This window comes from Dendrobates tinctorius, unplaced genomic scaffold (assembly GCF_039654945.1).
Source record: "Dendrobates tinctorius isolate UK_male_01 unplaced genomic scaffold, ASM3965494v1 ptg000102l, whole genome shotgun sequence".
NCBI classification, from domain to species: domain Eukaryota; kingdom Metazoa; phylum Chordata; class Amphibia; order Anura; family Dendrobatidae; genus Dendrobates; species Dendrobates tinctorius.
In genome coordinates, this window is record NW_027361770.1 from 5,841,273 (window position 1) to 5,857,138 (window position 15,866).

Here is a 15,866-nt window from a genome sequence, read left to right on the forward strand (position 1 = left end):
TTTGGAATATGTATGAACGAACATTAAATGATCAACGGCGAACAAATAATGATGTTGAAGGATGGCACCATAGCCTTCAAGAAACATGTGGTAGTCTTTTACCAAATATATACCGGTTCATTAACTGTCTGAAACATCAGCAAGAGCTCCACAGTTTAGAAATTATTCAGATAATAGCAAAAAATACGCTGCAATTTCAGCAAGGGTTAAACGTATTGTGCAAGATTTCAACAATAGAAGCTTGATATATTTTCTGAGCGGCATTGCCTACAGCTTTGTATTTTAGTTGAAGTCACATATTTAGCTGTAAAATAATTCAAACATTAACATCTGCAATTTTTCTTTTCTTTCCTCTTTTTTTCTAACCCTTCCCCCTCGATACCCTTTATGTTTCTTGTTTAACAGTTTTAATTTATACAATTAAAGCGTAACTCTAAACAAAAAAGATAAGTTTTGCTATGTTATAGTACCTGTGGCACTGATCTTTTCCAATGGAGACCCCCTTCCAGCAACTTCACTTCTGTGTGAAAAGTCCCATCCATGTTCCAGCAGCAGGCTCCATGTGATGCAGGATTTCAGTGGCTACTAAGGCCTGTATCCATTTCCGTTTGTTGCCATCAGTCAAAATCCGTCATTTTGCAAAAAAAACGGAGCCGCCATTTTTTTTTTGACGGATCTGTTTTTTTCCCCATTGACTTGCATTAGCGGCGGATTTTGACGGATGGTCATCCGTTGGATCCGGTTTTTGACGGATCCGCCATAATTCTGGCGTCCGCTGTCTTGAGTGGATGGACACTGAAACGTTTTTGGTCAGCGTCAAAACAGCGGATAGCAACAGATCCGCCGCTATCCGCCATTCGTTATAATGGTCATCTCTGGGCGGCGGATCCGTTGCCAACCGTTGACGGATTCCGGCAACGGATCCGCTTTTTTTACACTGAGCATGCCCGGAAGAATTTCCTTGCCAGAAATTTAACCCCAAATTCTGTCTCTCCCCCTCCTTTTTTCAGGCTCGTGTTCCTTTAAATCTCCACAACTCAAAAAAACGGATCCGGTGGCCTCCGTTTGTGCCACAATGGAAACAGATCCGTTTTTTCACATTCTGGCGGATTTACGCTGACGTCAAAAAATGGAAATATGAAAAAGGCCTAAGGAGGTCGTTTCGCCTTAGTAGCAGAACTTGTGGCCGGACTCTAGGGGGCGTGGCTACACGGGACTTACAACTGTAAAGCCTCTTTCAGACTAGCGGTTTTGCTGGCGATTATCGCAGCAGTTTAAAACCGCAGTGGTAATCGCTGGCAAAACCACTAGATAGCACTCGATTTGCCCAATGCAAGTCAATGGGCTTAAATCGCGGGAAAACTGTGCAGCAGAAAGCCGTGCAGTTTTCCATTTTAAAACATGTTCTATCTTCCTGGCGATTACCGCAGCGGTTTTAAACTGCCGTGGTAATCGCCAGGAAACATGGATTTTTGTGAGTACTCACCGTAAAATCCTTTTCTCCGAGACGCTCATTGGGGGACACAGAGACTGTGGGTGTGTGCTACTGCCGTCTGGAGGCCGAAACTAAGTATACAAAAAAAACAAGTTAGCTCCTCCTCCGCCGCATACACCCTCGCCCCGATAGCGGGCGGAAACCAGTTTAGTGCAAAAGCAGTAGGAGAAGCTGAAAGCGAATTAGCCTTACCGCAGAAAATCATATGTCTGAAAAAAGGACCACCCTACGATAAAGAATTATACCAATTAAAATAAACAAAAGCCAACTGGCTATTAGGGTGGGTCCCCCAATGAGCGTCTCGGAGAAAAGGATTTTACGGTGAGTACTCACAAAAATCCATGTTTCTCCTTCGTCTCATTGGGGGACACAGACTGTGGGACGTCCCAAAGCAGTCCCTGGGTGGGAGCAACTCATCAATCCACACCGCATGCCTACCTGTTCAAAAGTGTGCCACCGCTGCCTGGAGAATTTTCCTACCCAGGCTCGCATCCGCCGAAGCCCGAGTATGCACATTGTAATGCTTAGAGAACGTGTGCAGGGGTGACCACGTTGCCGTCTTGCATACCTGCTCTGCCGAAGCCTGATGCCGAAGCGCCCAAGAGGCGCCCACTGCCCGAGTCGAGTGCGCCCTTATTCCAGATGGAACCGGCGCGCCTCTAATACAGTAAGCCTCTTGAATAGTAAGGCGAGTCCATCTGGCTATGGTCGACCGTGAGGCTGCGAGCCCCTTCCTGCGCCCTTCAGGGATCACAAACAACGAGTCTGTCTGGCGAAAAGGTGCTGTCCTCGACACATACCTCCTGAGGGCCCTTACTAGGTCCAGCGTGTGGAGTGCCTTCTCTACTCTGTGTACTGGGGCTGGACAAAACGAAGGCAAAACGATGTCCTCATTAATATGGAACGAGGACACAACCTTCGGCAGGAACGGCGGAGGTGGTCTCAAGACTACCTTATCCTTAGGTCAGAAACGGCGCTCTACAGGATAGGGCTGCCAATTCCGAGACCCGCCTAATAGAGGTTATAGCTACCAAAAACACGACCTTCCTGGTAAGGTATGGCAATCAGACTTCCTGCAATGGCTCAAAAGGAGCTTCCTGCAGGACACCCAGAACCAGATTAAGGTTCCAGGCATCTAAGGGAGCTCTAAAGGGGGGCACTAAATGCGAGACCCCCTGAATGAATGTCTTGACCTGCATATTGCTAGCGATCTTTCGCTGGAACAAGACAGACAAGGCCGAGATCTGTGTCCTCAGGGAACTCGGGGCCAAACCTGCGTCTAGGCCTGACTGCAGAAAAGCCAGGATGTTGGGAACCGAGAAGGACAGAGGCGCAACCCCGTGCTCTCAACACCAGAGAAAGAAAACCTTTCAAGTACTATGATAGATCCTTGCCGAGGCCAGCTTCCGGGCGCTAACCATCGTAGCCACCACTTCACGCCCAAACCCCGCCTGGGTCAGAACCCAGGATTCAAAGGTCATGCCGTCAAACACAGGGCCCCTAAGTTCGGGTGGTAGATCGGCCCCTGGGACAGTAAGTCTGGCCGTTCCGGTAGACGCCATGGCACGTCTGCGAGGAGCTGTACTAGATCCGCGTACCAAGCTCGACGGGGCCAGTCTGGAGCCAGCAGAATTGCCGGAACCCTCTCTATCTTGATCTTTCTAATTACCCTCGGGAGAAGAGGCAGCGGGGGAAACAGGTATGGGAGCAGAAACTGGCTCCATGGAAGAACCAAAGCATCCGCTGCGATTGCTCGCGGGTCCTGGGACCGGGCAACAAACCTGCCCACCTTGGCGTTCTCCCTGGAGGCCATCAGATCCATGTTCGGAGTTCCCCACCGTTGGCAAATCTGCTTGAAAATCTCGGGGTGTAGGGACCATTCTCCGGCCACGACCCCCTGCCGACTCAGGAAATCTGCTGCCCAATTTTCCACGCCTGGTATATGAACCGCTGAGATTACTGAGTGGTGCTTCTCGGCCCAACGGAGAACATGTTCTATCTCGCGCATGGCTGCCTTGCTGCGCGTGCCTCCCTGGTGATCCATTGATCTGGAGGAAAGGGTTTCCCCTGAAGGAGAGAGGAGTCGCCCGGAGCCGGGGGGCGGGCCTCCCCCCCGCGGACTAGGCCGAAGACGCGGGCTAAATTTGAGCACCGCCAGCCGGAGCTGGGCGCTCTATCCTGGCGCTTCACCCTACCCCGCGCGCTCCTTCCCCAGCCTGGCCACTGACAGGTACCTGGATGGAAGGAGGGAGGGAAGAAACTGCGGGAGCCTCCTGCTGCTGCTGACACCGCAGGCAGGAAAGGGGAGCCGGCTCCAGCACCTGGAGCGTTCGTCAAGCAGCCCTGGCCTGGATCCTCACGCTGCCCAGGAGCTCTGCCAGCCCAACCATACCTTCTTACCCTGAGGTAATCAGTCTTCGGATGGTGCAGGCACCCTAGCTCCGTTCGCCTCGTCTGGGCGAGGAGAGGGACCGTCCGCCACCACGCAGTACCGCCGTCTAGCGTTGGTGTAGCAGTGGGGCCGCACAGACTAGTCTTGTGCCTCTGTGCAAGCCCATGGTTTCGCTACCTAGGGGTGGACAGGGCTAAGTCTGGCATATTGTCCCACGTCGCGGGAGAGGAAACGTGGAGGGACACTCGCACGTGGTCGCCCGTTGATGGTTTGAGGAAATCGGATCCTTTCAATAGGATGCGTTGCCCCTGTCATATCTTCTCAAAAATAAAAAAATAGATGTCTGGGGAAAAGTCTCAGAGATGTCCCTCGGTGCGGGAAAGGATACGCGGAGGCGATACTCGCGCGTGCTTGCCCGTTGATGTTTGGGGGAGATCGGACCCTTTCAATAGGGTCCGTCGCCCCTGTCTCCTCTTCATAGCAAGAAAATATTTAAAAAAAAAAAAAAAAATAGTCTGGGGAGACCCAGACTGCGTGTGCCTCCATCAGACACTAAGCAAAAACTGGTTTCCGCTCGCTATCGGGGCGAGGGTGTATGCGGCGGCGGAGGAGCTAACTTGTTTTTTTGTATACTTAGTGTCGGCCTCCAGACGACAGTAGCACACACCCACAGTCTCTGTGTCCCCCAATGAGACAAAGGAGAAAACAGCAAGTCTACCACAAGAAATTAGGACTATCCACACTTTGCAGTTTTAGGCGCTCTCTCAAAACATATCTATTCAGAGCAGCCTGTCACGTTCACTAATCAGTCATTTTATGTGCAAGTGTGAGTATGTAGTCCATTCACTATCTCTGTCCCCCACCTTCTCAAGATGGCTGGACCATCATTGTAAATACATCATTGTAAATACACACCTGTACTTTGTATCTCCCCCACCTCATTGTAGATTGTAAGCTCTCATGAGCAGGGTCATCTTATTTTACTTTAATTACTGTATTGCCAACGTTGTTACTTATGAATTGGGTTTTGAAACTGTTAAACTGTAAAGCGCTGTGGAATATGTTGGCGCTATATAAAGATTATTATTATTAAGTCTGAAAGAGAGATCAACGTATTCCCTATGGTGTATACAGGGCTGCTGGTTCACAGCCCCCTGCAAAGCTCCCCAACTCCCCATGTGCTCAGACCTTTACTGGCTTTACAAAGGGTGGAAGCCCTCCTCTTGTCCAGGATGAAGCACATGAGGGGAGGGGGAAGGGGAACTTTCTAGAGGGCAGTGAACGAACAGCGCTGAATGTATCACAGGAAGCCTGAAACGTCCACAATTTCTGCTACCAAGGGGGCCCGATTTCCTTAGTAACCACTGAAATCCTGCAGGACATAGAGCCTGCTGCTGTAACTTGGATGGGACTTTTCACACAAAACTAAATAAAATTAAGAAAAAAAAAATAAAGCTGCTGGAAGGGGGTTTCCATTGGAAAATATCTGTGCTACAGGTACTATAACATCAAAATTTTTTTTTTTTTTTTTTTGAGTTACGCTTTAAATATATTGTTCTGCAATGTTGGTTGGTTTGACCAATTGTTAATATTTTTCTGTTTGTAAAGTTACTTATCTAGAAAAGTCAAAGTTTTGGAATTAAAAAACACCCTGTAACTTGATCACATTTATACATTTTAGACCCAAAATATGATTAGTGAAAAGTGAACATGCCAAAGTTCAGTTCGGGCAGTTCCGTCCCAAACACACAAGAAAATCCGGGTTCGGGTTCAGCACCCCCCAAACTATCATCTCCATTGAACTCAATGGGTATGGAGACTCAGAGGAGTGAAGGATCGGTCCACCACATCCTCATCACTGACCAGATAGTAAAAAGAAAATACTGTTTATATTGCTACTTACCCCTTTGCTGAGGTACCGGTAGACGCGGAGGGTCTTCAGTTCTCTTCCATGCACTTACACATTGTGTGAATATGTCATCGTACCCGAGGGAATCCCTTTCAGGATTCCTACCTAGGGATTCCCTTGGTCAAGAAGACTCTCCACACAGGTAGGGACCTCAGCAATGGGGAGAGAAGCGTTTATTTTCTGATGAGCAAACTTCAAACATTGCCTGTTTGGGTTCGCTGTGGTTGAACCAAAGCAGGCAATGTTCGATACGAACCCCAAACTTTCCAGATCGGGTTTGCTCATCACTAGATACAGTATAATATATAATGGATGACAAAAAGAAGCCATTAAGTGTAACACCACTAGTACATGACAGTAAAATGATGGTCACTTGTCTTAGATCAGGGGTGTAAAACTCATTCACCAAGGGCCACACCAATTTAATGGTTGTCCCCAAAGGGCCGTTTGTTACTGAAAGACCAGATGCACACAACCGAGTCGTGTCCAGAACATGCATTTCCCTGCACAGAGCAGTGCATGCCTCTGTATAAGGCATGTCACGGTGGATCAGCTCTTTACCAGGCACTGTCACATCTTCCCTGGATCTCACTGAAATCATAGAGAGCTATGACTGCAGCTTCCAGTCATTTGTCCTTGTCGTTGGTGCTGAAAGCTGCTGATTAACAGCTGGTTCAATGCAGAATACAACTAGACCCTATTCTTGGCCTAATCTGAGGAATCGGCATCAATAGAAAAAGGGATCCTGAAGTGAGAATACCACTTTTATCTGCTGCTTCATTCTTTGGTATACTGGCAGAGTGTTCTGTGAGGGATAATCCCAAAGCCCCCCTTCTGAAGACCTGATAAAGAGGTTCTGTAGAAGCTGGTTAACCAACACTTTAGTTCAGCAAAGCCAATATCTCAGTTCTGCAGAGATGGTTGGTGGGATTAACCTTGTAGTCAGTCAACAGTCCCCCTGCTTGCACACATAGCCTGCATTAAAGGGGTATTCTCATGCCGAACTGCAAAATAAGGCAGCATGCTTTCAGCATTCATGTTACGGGTAAGCATGCTACAGACCTTCCCCTCCTGGTACTTACCTAGAGGTCTTCTGCTCATCTTTGCCTGATTTTCTGCTGGCTATGTGGGCTGGCGATCGCCACGCTGGATCCGTAGGCCACTACTAGTCCTCTCCTCAGCGTCCTCTTCTTCTGCCTGATATCATGGCGGCACTGCACATGTGCAGCAGTGTCTTCGTGACAGGAGAGGAATGCTGCCCCCTGGATTGACTGATGAATGGGGCAGGAGTGACATCATGTCAGTGAGCGGCCAGGAGACAACCGGCCTCACTGCCGCGGCATTCATAATGCTTCATGGATCAGTGATCCAGGCAAGATGAAAAAATAGCCGGAAGCAGGAGAAGACGTCACGGGGAACCGCTTGACTGTACTCTGGGACCCAAGGAGCTGCAGCTGAGACAGGTAAGTATATAAGTTTTTTTGTGTTCTAGGGTGATAATACTCCTTTAACACCAGACAGAAGAGACACTGGGTGAGCTGCTGAAAAGGCAGCCACAGGTATCCCCAGCAATTTGGGTCCTGTATATTTTAAGCCCAGGTATGTTCAGCCCTAGATGTTTTGTTCCCTGCATGTTGACCCCAAAAGCTGAGGGTGAAACAACTGGGGTCAAAATGCTAGGGGCGAAACATCAGATGGCGACACATCCAGGGACAAAATGCTGTAGGTTAACCATCCGGGGGCGAAATGATAGGGGGCTAACTGTTGGGGGCGAAACTTCCTATAACTGTGGATAAAACCTCTTTAGATGTAGTTTTTAGGATTTAATTTACTACTCCTTAGAAATAAGAGTCACAACCTAAATAACATGATTCTTTACATAGTTGTAGACAAGATAATGTAATATACATGGTGAGAAAGTCTACGTCTCTTCTATAGTGACATTTTTAAGTAAAATTGAACCTGAATTTACAAATGATGTTAATATGTACAGTAAAGAAGTACCATATCAGAACCGCGCACATGAATATGGTTAGAAGGTGTTACTTAGTAGGAGTTTACATCAGGCCAAAGCCTGGCTACCAATTACCAACACTATAGGTTGACGAGATGGACTAATCACACTGTAGAGAAGCTACAGAGGTTCAATATAAATATCTTGAACGAAGATGGACAGAACGGCCAATTGCTTACTTCATTGTGTTTTTATAGCTTCTATTTGTCCATCAAATAATTACACATTGGGAATAAATAGTCGCAAGTACAAAGAAGAGAAACATTGTAAAACTAAATTTATATTTAGGTCACTATATTTAAGTGCCATTTATTGTGGGTAGAACAGTTTCCCACTTTTTGTATATCTTCTATTACTGTCAGACACATTCAAAAGACAGGAGTAGTGGAAGATGATGAGTGACAGACGTCCAAGCCCCCAGAGATCTGCTAGTAAAGAATCCTGCAGGAACCTTTTGGCACATTCAGGAGGGGGAGATGCAAACTGTAGAAACTATAGAATCAGACTAATCTATGAGTTTGCTGTGTGGCTTTCTATACTATACTTAGACAGACATGTCTAAGTATTGGTGAGAACCATCCTGCCCACAATATGTGCTATATTATATGCTGTGAATGTACAGGTTATTCTCATAAAAGTAGAATACCATCAAAAAGTTAATTTATTTCAGGTCTTCAATGAAAATAGTGAATTCATTGGCTGTAAGCCATAATCATCAACATTAAAAGTAATAAACACTTGAAATAGATGACTCGGTTTGTAATCTATATAACATACGAGTTTCACTTTTTGTATTGAAGAACTGAAATAAATTAACTTTTTGATGATATTCTAATTTTGTGAGAAGCACCTGTGCATGTTTTTAATCCTTTGCATAGCTGTATGAAAAGGTATTGCTAAATCTCGCTGGCATTTATTTTTTCTCTAAAGGAAATGCACAATTAGAAGGGGACTTACCTCATCTATTAACACAAATACTAGAGCATCTTTGTCATCTATGAGTTCGTGAATCTTCTGAAACATTTTTGTTACTAACTTGCCGCTCTGGAAACACAAATGATATTAATATTTTTTTTTTTTCAAATTCGTTTTTATTTCAAATACTATAATACAACATTATCACAAATGTACAACAGAGGTCAAAGTAACAAATGTGTAATTATGCAACCATTGCAGTATAAACAAAGAGCTCCGGTCTTAAGGCCCCTTTACATTTAGCGATGCACCAGCGATCCGACCAGCGATCCGACCTGATCAGGATCGCTGGTGCATCGCTAAATGATCGCTAGTGAGCTGTCACACAGGCAGATCTCACAGCGATGCAGCAGCGATACAGCGCACGATACTCACCTTTCACACACAGCGATCCTGACGTCCTCCTGCCCGTCTCCACACGTCGCTCATCATCACAGCAGGAAGCTGACGACGAGAAATGGAGCCGGACATTCTGGCGCGATCAGCGATGGACAAAATCGATGACGTTATAGTGATATCGCTAGCAATATCGCTATGTGTAAAAAACCCCTTTAACCCTCTCCCACCCAGGGCCCTCCCCAACCTTTATTTGACTGGTTCAACTGTGACTCGCTAACTGTGTGGCTTCCCAAGCCTGCCAATCCCTGGTGAACTTCTGTAAGGCGTTATTTTTGTGGGCTAGCATTTTTTCAAAAATAAACGTAGTATTAACTGCTTGAGCTATGGCCTCTTTCTTAGGAATAACATCTTTTTTCCACCGTTTAGCTAATAGGAGTCTTGTCAACACAATATGAGCCGTTACCACTCTAGAGCACGGGGGGAATGCATGTATGTTTAAGAGGAGGAGCGCCACCTCGGGAGACGGCTGGACGATCTGTCCCACTACAAGTGAAATAAGTCTAAAGGCGTGATCCCACAAAGAAGTTATAAGTGGACAATCCCAAAATATATGATATAAGGACCCCACCTGATTACAGTTTCGCCAACATAGGTGTGAGCTGTTGGGAGACATGGAATGGAGCTTCACGGGAGTAAAATACCAGCGGAGTATCAGCTTCAAGTGTGATTCAAAGTGGGACGCACATCTAAACGTCCGTCCTGCCAATTTAATTGCTCTTAACCAGTCCTTGTCAGGTATGGCTTTACCGAGGTCTCTTTCCCAAGATATGAAGGGTATAGATTTTGCAAATCTGCTCTTATGTCCCAAGGAGTCATAAAGGGGTCTCAAGCCCATATCTAGGGATGAGGAAGATGAGAGGGTCCTAATAATATCACTATTAACCCTATATGGGAAGTTTAGATACAGTGCCTACAAGTAGTATTCAACCCCCTGCAGATTTAGCAGGTTTGATAAGATGCAAATAAGTTAGAGTCTGCAAACTTCAAACAAAAGCAGGATTTATTAACAGATGCATAAATCTTACAAACCAACAAGTTATGTTGCTCAGTTAAATTTTAATAAATTTTCAACATAAAAGTGTGGGTCAATTATTATTCAACCCCTAGGTTTAATATTTTGTGGAATAACCCTTGTTTGCAATTACAGCTAATAATCGTCTTTTATAAGACCTGATCAGGCCGGCACAGGTCTCTGGAGTTATCTTGGCCCACTCCTCCATGCAGATCTTCTCCAAGTTATCTAGGTTCTTTGGGTGTCTCATGTGGACTTTAATCTTGAGCTCCTTCCACAAGTTTTCAATTGGGTTAAGGTCAGGAGACTGACTAGGCCACTGCAACACCTTGATTTTTTCCCTCTGGAACCAGGGCTTGGTTTTCTTGGCTGTGTGCTTTGGGTCGTTGTCTTGTTGGAAGATGAAATGACGACCCATCTTAAGATCCATGATGGAGGTGCGGAGGTTCTTGGCCAAAATCTCCAGGTAGGCCGTGCTATCCATCTTCCCATGGATGCGGACAAGATGGCCAGGCCCCTTGGCTGAGAAACAGCCCCACAGCATGATGCTGCCACCACCATGCTTGACTGTAGGGATGGTATTCTTGGGGTCGTATGCAGTGTCATCCAGTCTCCAAATGTCACGTGTGTGGTTGGCACCAAAGATCTCGATCTTGGTCTCATCAGACCAGAGAACCTTGAACCAGTCTGTCTCAGAGTCCTCCAAGTGATCATGAGCAAACTGTAGACGAGCCTTGACATGACGCTTTGAAAGTAAAGGTACCTTACGGGCTCGTCTGGAACGGAGACCATTGCGGTGGAGTACGTTACTTATGGTATTGACTGAAACCAATGTCCCCACTGCCATGAGATCTTCCCGGAGCTCCTTCCTTGTTGTCCTTGGGTTAGCCTTGACTTGCTAAATCTGCAAGGGGTTGAATACTACTTGTAGGCACTGTATTTCTTTAAAATGTATTGTACCCGGAGATATGAGAAATGGTCTTTAAAGGTCAAGCCAAACCTGTTTTTCAACTGGGCAAAAGGTAAAAGAGTGCGATCTTGAACTATATCGTTTAATACCGTGATCCCGCCTATCTTCCAATGGTACAGGTCAAGGTCCTCTGATAACACCACCAGAAGTTCTAAAGGTGCCACAAGAGGCAATGCAGGGTTGTGTGTCTGAGTGGAGGAGTGAACCTGAAGCCAATTAGACAGGGAGTGCTTAGCCAGTGGAAGGAGGGCCCCCAGGTTCCGTGGGTCAACCAGAGCTGCCCATAGCACCGCCCTGAGATTGTGTGAGGGTGCAAAATGTGCCTCTATTTGGGACCATCTACTTGGGGGGTCGCGATTCCACCAGTTCTTTAACCGGCTAAGTTGAGTTGCTATATAGTAATCGTTCTCATTAGGGAGTCCCACCCCCCCCACTGGCTTTGCACGTTGCAACAAATATCTCGACAACCGAGGCTGCTTTCCTCCCCATATGAAGGCGTTCAGAAGCTTATGAGAACGTTGAAAAATCACCTTCGGAGGTAATAGCGGCACCGTGCGAAATAAATATAACATTTTGGGCAGTAATAACATCTTAAACAGTGCAATACGACCCACCCAGAAGACTTCAAATTTCTGGAGTCTGCTCATCTCATTTTCAAAATCTGCTAGTAGGGGGAGGTAATTGGCGTTGTACAAATTAGTGGAGGATGATGTTACCAACGTTCCCAGGTATGAAATTTGCTCCATCTGCCAGTCCATCCTCATAACGGCCTTAAGGCGTTTCAACTGCGGTAATGGTATGTTAAGGGGTAGAATTTGAGATTTATTCTCATTAATTTTGTAGTAAGAAAGGAGGCAAATTTTTCAAAAATCTCTAGAGCTGCCGGCAAAGACTCCAGGGGGCATACTAACGTCAATATCACATCATCAGCATTCGACGTCATGCAATGAGATTGTTTCCCCACCTCTATGCCCCAGATATCTGGACTTTGTCTGATTGCTTGGGCAAGTGGTTCTAAAGCTAAAATGAACACTAGGGGGGGAGAGAGGGCACCCCTGCCTAGTGCCATTTGTAATGGGGAATGTCTCTGACATGGTATCATTCACAAAAACCCTGGCCGACGGAGCAGAATACAGAGCTTTAATAGCAGTCAGCACCCGACCCCCAAACCCCATACGCTCCAGAACCGAGAAGACAAACGACCATCTCACTCGGTCGAATGCCTTTTCGGCGTCTAAGGCCACTACCACCGCTGGTGTTCCCCTTCTATTTATTACATCTATCAAATCAATTACTTTCCTGGTGTTGTCATCTGCAGTCCGCCCTTGCACAGCCTGGTCTGGGTTAATAAGGGAAGGAATGATAGGCGCCAATCTCAGAGCAATACACTTAGCATAAATTTTGACATCAGTGTTTAACAATGAAATCGGGTGGAAGTTTGGGGGCACCTCCGGTGGCTTTCCCTGTTTTGGGAGTGTGATCACAGTAGCTGTCAGCATTTCTTTTGGGAAGCTCCCTTCATTTGTTGCTAATTGTAGGGTTTTGCATAAGTGTGGGACTAAGGTCTCCTGGCAAGCTTTATAGTACAAGTTTGTAAGACCGTCCGGGCCTGGGACCTTCGCCTCTGGGAGAGAGTTAATCACTTTGGTCAATTCAGTCTCCGTCAAAGGTGCGTTTAAGATTTCTAACTGCTCTGGTGCAAGAGTTGGGAGATTAATGCTTGACAAAAACAGATTTGTATCAGGGGCTGCTGGGCCATGGAGGTCTGCTCTTGGATCTAAGTTATACAAAGAAGCATAGTGATCCTTAAATTTATTGGCGATTTCCCGAGGAGTGTATATCTTGGAATCGGGAGATAAGTTCCTCAAAAAGGGGATCTTAGTTTTAGAAGTATTAATTTTCACTCTGGATGCTAGCAGTTTACCCGCTTTATTATTTTGGGAGTAGTAATGGGCTTTGGCGATAAGATTTTTTTCATAATTGTATAAGAGTAATTCCCGCAATTCCAGTCGGAGATCACGTAGTTTACACATTTGGACAGAAGATGGGGCTCTTTTATTCATGTATTCCAGTGAACTGATCGATGCTGTAAGGTCTGATAAGCGTTTTTCTCTTTGCTTTTTAAGAATATGGCCTATTTTAATAAAGTGGCCCCCTGATAAACGCTTTATGGGCATTCCATACATGGAAGTAATTAGTGACCGAGTCCGCATTGAGCTCAAAGTATTCTTTAAGAGCTACTTTTGTTTGTGCCACCAAATGGGCGTTTTTAGAATAAAGGGGTTCATCTTCCACGGGGAGTAAAGGGGGCAATAGACATCTTTATGGGGGCGTGATCCGACCAATTTTATACCTATTTCTGATGAGTTGACAATATTAAGGAGAAACCTGCTAACCAAGAATAGGTCTATCCGGGAGTAGGAGTGATGTACCTGTGAAAAGTAGGTATAGTCCTTCTCACATCCATGAAAAGAACCCTCCATATGTCATATAGGTCCTCCCGAAAGGCTAAGGGGGGGGGAGAACAGTCGGCCCCCTGGAGGTTGGGGTGGAACAGTCCAGAGAATTATCAAAAACACAATTAAATTCCCCACATATGATTACGTGGCCCTGTTTAACCTTATTGATTCTAGTTAAAAAATTTTTGATAAATCTAGTCTGCGCTTGGTTTGGAGCATAAATGACGGCTATAGTATATAAAACATTATTTATGGTGCCCACTTGTATGAGGTATCGACCTGCAGGGTCAAGTTCTAAATAAGTCGAGGAGAAAGCAACAGACCCCTTGATAGCCAACATCACCCCTCTCTTTTTTTTCCGAGAAATTAGATTGGACCACATATGGAAAGTGCCGATGATACAGTCTGTGGGAGTCTTTCTCCAATAAGTGCGTCTCCTGGGCACAAAACACCTCACATTTAGCTGCGACCGCCTCTTTCCACATATAAGATCTTTTATGAGGGCTGTTTAGGCCTCTAACATTAAGTGAGCATATTGTAATAACCATATTGTAAACTTACGGATGCTAGTATGACTAATGGGTTGCCCATTACACCTGTCAGAATTCCCTGCAAAGCGAGAAAATGCTGGACCCGAATAAACCACAGGTATGAACAAGGATAGAAAAAAACAAAAACCAAACACAATGCAAACTAATAAAATCAGAAGTAAAGTCATGAAACAGACCGAGGGCTGCACTTCGGTCCACAAAACGCGGGAGAAGGAAATCCACGGGGGGGTATATCACTGTCCGCACCAACCAGTCAGGATGCCACCCTTGTTAAAAGATAGTAAAATATAGATAATGATTATATCTTCAGCGCCTGTTTCTTTTTGGGAGGACTTTCTGCCATGTCTCCTCTGCCCTTACAGGCGGCTCTCTTTGTTTCTGAGGTTGCTCCTGCACTTGTATATCCCAGGTACGAAGCAAATCTCTTTCATATGAAGAGACAGTATGCCACGATCCTTTGTTGTTAGTGAGCAATTTCTTGGGGTACCCCTACCTGTACGCCACCTGAGATTCTCTGAGGGCTGCAGTGATGGGATTCATTAGTCTGCGGAAGCGCAGTGTCTCTGCCGAGAGATCAGCATAAATTTTGATTTGGTGGAAAGGTGAAGGTAGAGATCCTTTCTTTCTGGAATAAGACAGAAGTTCCTCTTTAACATGATAGCAATTAATGCGTGCAACAATATCCCTCGGAACAGTGTCTGGCAAGTGGCTTGGGCGAGATACTCTGTGCGCTCGATCAATGATTAGTTCATATGGTGAACAGGAGGGGACCACCGCTTGGATTAAATCTTGCACATAACCCCTCAGCTCAGAGGGGGTGGTGGTTTCTGGTACACCCCTTAATTTCAGGTTGTTCCTGCGGTTACGATCCTCCAAGTCCACAAGTTTATTATATATGGCTTCTATGTCTTCTGCCATGTCATTGTGAGAGTCAATAAAGTTATGGGAAGATGCAAATTCTCCCATTTTGTCCTACACATGGGACACTCTCTCCTCCACCTCCTGAATGTGAGATGTAACAGGTTTTAACATTAAAGAAAAGTCCTTTAGCATTGCGGTGCTAAAAGCCATCAGCATATCTTTAATTAAAGTTCCTGAAGCAGGGAGATCTGTTCTAGGAAGTTGCTGTAATACTGCAAGAGATTTACAATTGTCCCCTCCAGAACCCCTTTCTCTCCAACATCTCTCTTGTTATTCTGGGAGTGCAGGGGAGGTGTGCATTGCTGCATATCCATCCGCCGGCCTGCTGGAACTACATTTCCCTCGTGTCCCACTGCAAGTGGGGAAAATCTAGATCCTGGTGATGGACCCGGACCCCGGAGAAAAGGTGAGGTGGGTGTTGGTGTGTGGGTGTGAGGGAAGACGCATTCAGCTCATGCAACTGGCATCCTAGGCATCCAGGCCACTCCCCCTATATTAATATTTTAACACTGATAACTTTATGTCAGTTTTCAAATGAGGAAAAAAAAAAGGTGAGCAGTCTCATAACATTAACCTCTACCCGCTAAAACCTGTTACTGCTTCCCGGCCAGAGACCCGTTTATCTGAAATAGTTTTTTCGTGATGCATTTTACTTTAGGATAGTGGTAAATTTAGGTTTATATGATTTGCCTTTATTTATAATACATAAAATTTGATAGTTTACAAAAAAAGATTGCAATTTTTAAACTGACTTCTTAAGACCTTAAAA

General features: G+C 45.6%; 1 protein-coding gene across 6 annotated transcripts in view; it reads right to left on the bottom strand.

Moving 5' to 3' along the window:
- The window catches only part of TRIP13 (thyroid hormone receptor interactor 13), a 256,246-nt gene that overhangs the window by 45,332 nt on the left and 195,048 nt on the right, over positions 1–15,866 (bottom strand). For 5 of the 6 annotated variants that reach the window (XM_073587704.1, XM_073587706.1, XM_073587701.1 and 2 more), the window contains exon 9: positions 8,768–8,854. The exons of the other annotated variant lie outside the window; for it this stretch is intronic. In XM_073587704.1, the coding sequence (XP_073443805.1) occupies positions 8,768–8,854 (87 nt within the window). The remainder of the gene's footprint in view (positions 1–8,767; positions 8,855–15,866) is intronic. 6 annotated transcript variants of the gene reach the window in all.